At 39.3% G+C, this 3,261-nt stretch overlaps 2 protein-coding genes across 2 annotated transcripts in view; one reads left to right on the plus strand and one right to left on the minus strand.

Annotated features, from left to right (window-relative positions):
* Window positions 1–1,099, plus strand: part of LOC109840564 (expansin-A2-like) — a 2,501-nt gene extending 1,402 nt beyond the window's left edge. The window contains 2 exon segments of the mRNA XM_020409260.1: window positions 1–64; window positions 402–1,099. The exon segment at window positions 1–64 is cut by the window's left edge and continues 117 nt beyond it. Of these exon segments, the coding sequence (XP_020264849.1) occupies window positions 1–64; window positions 402–705 (368 nt within the window). The 3' untranslated portion in view covers window positions 706–1,099.
* LOC109840565 (reticulon-like protein B16) overlaps window positions 941–3,261 on the minus strand; it is a 7,433-nt gene continuing 5,112 nt past the window's right edge. Inside the window, exon 7 of the mRNA XM_020409261.1 lies at window positions 941–1,902. The gene's annotated coding sequence lies outside the window, so the exon portion shown is untranslated. The remainder of the gene's footprint in view (window positions 1,903–3,261) is intronic.

Raw genomic sequence — 3,261 nt, forward strand, 5'->3', positions numbered from 1 at the left:
CGGAGCCCGCGTTTCTTCAGATCGCCCAGTACCGCGCCGGGATCGTCCCCGTCGCCTTCCGCAGGTAAATATACATATATATGTTACTATCCCTCTAGTTTTATTTTTGCAGATAGACCGACCGAGTAAAAACTTTTCGACTCTTTTACTTCGTAGAGAGAGAGAGAGAAAATTGTTTTCTGACGGACAAACCCGTCCAAGGGGGGGAAGGCAAAACTTCATATATATTTCATGTTTCGGAGTTTCCTTTTTTTTTTAATGATTTTGAGAAGACAGACAAAAGTTACATATCTGAGACTTCTCTGACAGAAAATGGTCATAAATGTCACCAATAATAATTATGGATCCAAATCGAATAACAACTGCGGCTGATCGACTGGTTTTGGACTTGGATAATGTAGGGTACCCTGTCATAAGAAGGGAGGGATCAGGTTCACAATCAACGGCCACAACTACTTCAACCTCGTGCTCATCAGCAACGTGGGCGGCGCCGGAGACGTGCACTCCGTCTCGATCAAGGGGTCGAAAACCGGGTGGCAGCCGATGTCCCGGAACTGGGGCCAGAACTGGCAGAGCAACGCGTACCTCACCGGCCAGAGCCTCTCCTTCCGCGTGACCGCCAGTGACGGACGCACCGTCGTCAGCAACGGTGCCGTCCCCGCTGGATGGCAGTTCGGCCAGACGTTTGAAGGCGGGCAGTTTTAAGCCAGGGCGCCGATGCTGTATATGGATTGTCATCTCTTTTAGTTTAGCAAAACGAGCTGACAAGAAATAGCTAGCTAGGCGTTTTATTTACGAAAACGAGCTCGTCGTCGTCGTCGTGCATCACGAAAGAGAGGGGTTTCGGCCGGACCAATTGCTGAGGTAGCTGTACTTGTTTGCACCCGCTAAGGCCTTGAATATAGTTAAGTGTACGAGTCTAGTGATGTTCATGTGTTGGTTTTACGTGTGATTGAGGGTAAAGTAGATTGGTGGCCTGGCTTAAGGGAGACCAAGGCTTTGCATGTGTTGTAAAGAGTAGGAGGGGGGCAGTTACTACTTCAGAAAATGATTGTTCCAGATGTCTAAAATCTAATGAAGCCGAAGCTTTTCGTTCTCTTGTGGCATGAATACTTTTGAAACGTTGTGCCTGTGTAATGTGCTTTTCTACTTGTGATTCCTCTCTTTCAAATTGTGCGTAAAAAGGAAAAGTTAAAGAGGTTAAAACGTTGTATTCAGCAAAGAATGTGCATGATTTTACAATTACAGGGGAATAGAGTTTTCAACAAAGTAATTACGACGCCGATACATGGGAGGAAATCTTTCAGGTTGATCCGGTACGTTGCATATGTGAGGGGCCTAAAAAGAAAGAAAGAGCATCCTTGAACCAACACCGTTATTTTCGAATACCCTGCCCCGCCCTCATCCAAGAATTCTCAAACAAGAGATATTACTTTTCGACACAAAATAACGGCACCAATTATCAAACAAGAGAAGTGTTCCTTCGTTAGAAACTGATCGCGTGGCTAGTCTCATACTTCGTCCCACAAGATGAGGGTCCAAAAATAAAAGTGCTGTTCTCATATAGAGACTCGCGTCGTTAAAAATGCTCTTCGCATATATGGAACTCGGATAATCAGACATCCTGACAGGAACATCATTTTTCAGTAGAAAATGAGTAAATACATAGAAAGTAGATGGCGCAAACCAGAAATTTCTCATTGAATGAACCATGGGATAACACCATAGAAAGTATATTACAATAACGCCCACTTGCTGCTTTGGTTGATGGCATCAACATTACCCTGTTTTAGATGCGGAAAAAAAAAACCATTTCTGCTTGAGCTGGTAGCATAGGTGACAGCTGATGGGCACTGAAGGGCTCTCCAGAGACGATGCGCATGCAAAACACTACAGAAATCCCTGCACGTTTCCAAAATTAAGAACATGTATCAGTGTGCATCTTACACTTCGAAGATGACTACCTCTTTCTTCCAAAAATGTGATATTTGTGGGGGCAAAAAGAAGATATAATTAAAAATAAGGTATCATTAAAGGATTTCTTATTGGAAGCATCGTGTTCATTAGGTAATAACTAGCATTACTGCACATGCGAATGCACGTGCAACTGACATTGAAATTTAATTATTCTAATTTTTATATAAAAAAGAGTCATTTCAAAACCCTAAAGTATCATAGCTACTCTCTAAGACCTTTTTAAGATATTTGTTTATTTAGTATGCGATATTTTATCTTAGCTCATTTGAAATTGGTTATGACATGTTTGTATTGGATTACGTTGAAATTTTAACTGTTGTTTTTATTGTATTTATTTACATGGAAATGAACTTTGTCATTCCATATTTATAATTTTTTTATAATATACAATGTTATAGATATTGAATTAGTAAGCTCTTGATATGCTGCAAAAAGTTCTAGAAATAAGGAAAAAGAAAGAAAAGAAAAAGATAAGAGAAAAATCTGCGTGAGATGAAAGACAATTTTCTCATGTCCTTCTAACTTTTCCTACCCTCACTAAGTATTTAATATAGTAGCATAGGCAACGCATGCTGCAAGGCCCTAATCTTAATAAAATCATGCATATGCTCCAACTCATGTGCACAGTCAAGTCAAAATTCCAAGACCTGAGGACACGAATGAAAATCATGTAGAAAGAAACTACAAGGTTTCCACTCAGATGCCTAACGAAATCTAAGTTCCCCACTTATCCAGAGACATTGCCTCGTATGCAAGGTTGCAAGGCTGAGGTCACTATTTTGAATGGACACTCAATAGAGATAAATACACATATCAGATGTGCCGTACATAAAGACACCTGCCAGGTACTTCCTAAACCTTATAAGATATCTAGTTGTATGAAGTTAAAAAGATAATTTGCACTGCATCATAAATAAGGCTGCAAGAAGATAATGACCATTCTATAAGCTCGGTCTTTTATTTATTTATTTATTTTCTGCGGAACGTATATACCAAAGTTTGAGGATTAACACAATCATAAATATAACAACGAAGGAATCATGAAGAATTTTGACTTATAATTAATTTTACTACATGAGGGTGTATTATAAAGTTTGAAGTTTAAGTCTTTGGCAATTTGCGCTATTGAATTAAAATCCAATATAAAGTAATATTATTTGGTTATCCATTTCAAATATTACAATCCAATGTGAGAGTATTTGAATCGGAAGCATTATATGTAATCTGCGTAAGATGTGGCATGCCCTAGTCACAAAAGAAAAAGAAATAAAAGGCTCCCATACT

This window comes from Asparagus officinalis, chromosome 5 (genome assembly GCF_001876935.1).
Source record: "Asparagus officinalis chromosome 5, Aspof.V1, whole genome shotgun sequence".
Lineage (NCBI taxonomy): Eukaryota > Viridiplantae > Streptophyta > Magnoliopsida > Asparagales > Asparagaceae > Asparagus > Asparagus officinalis.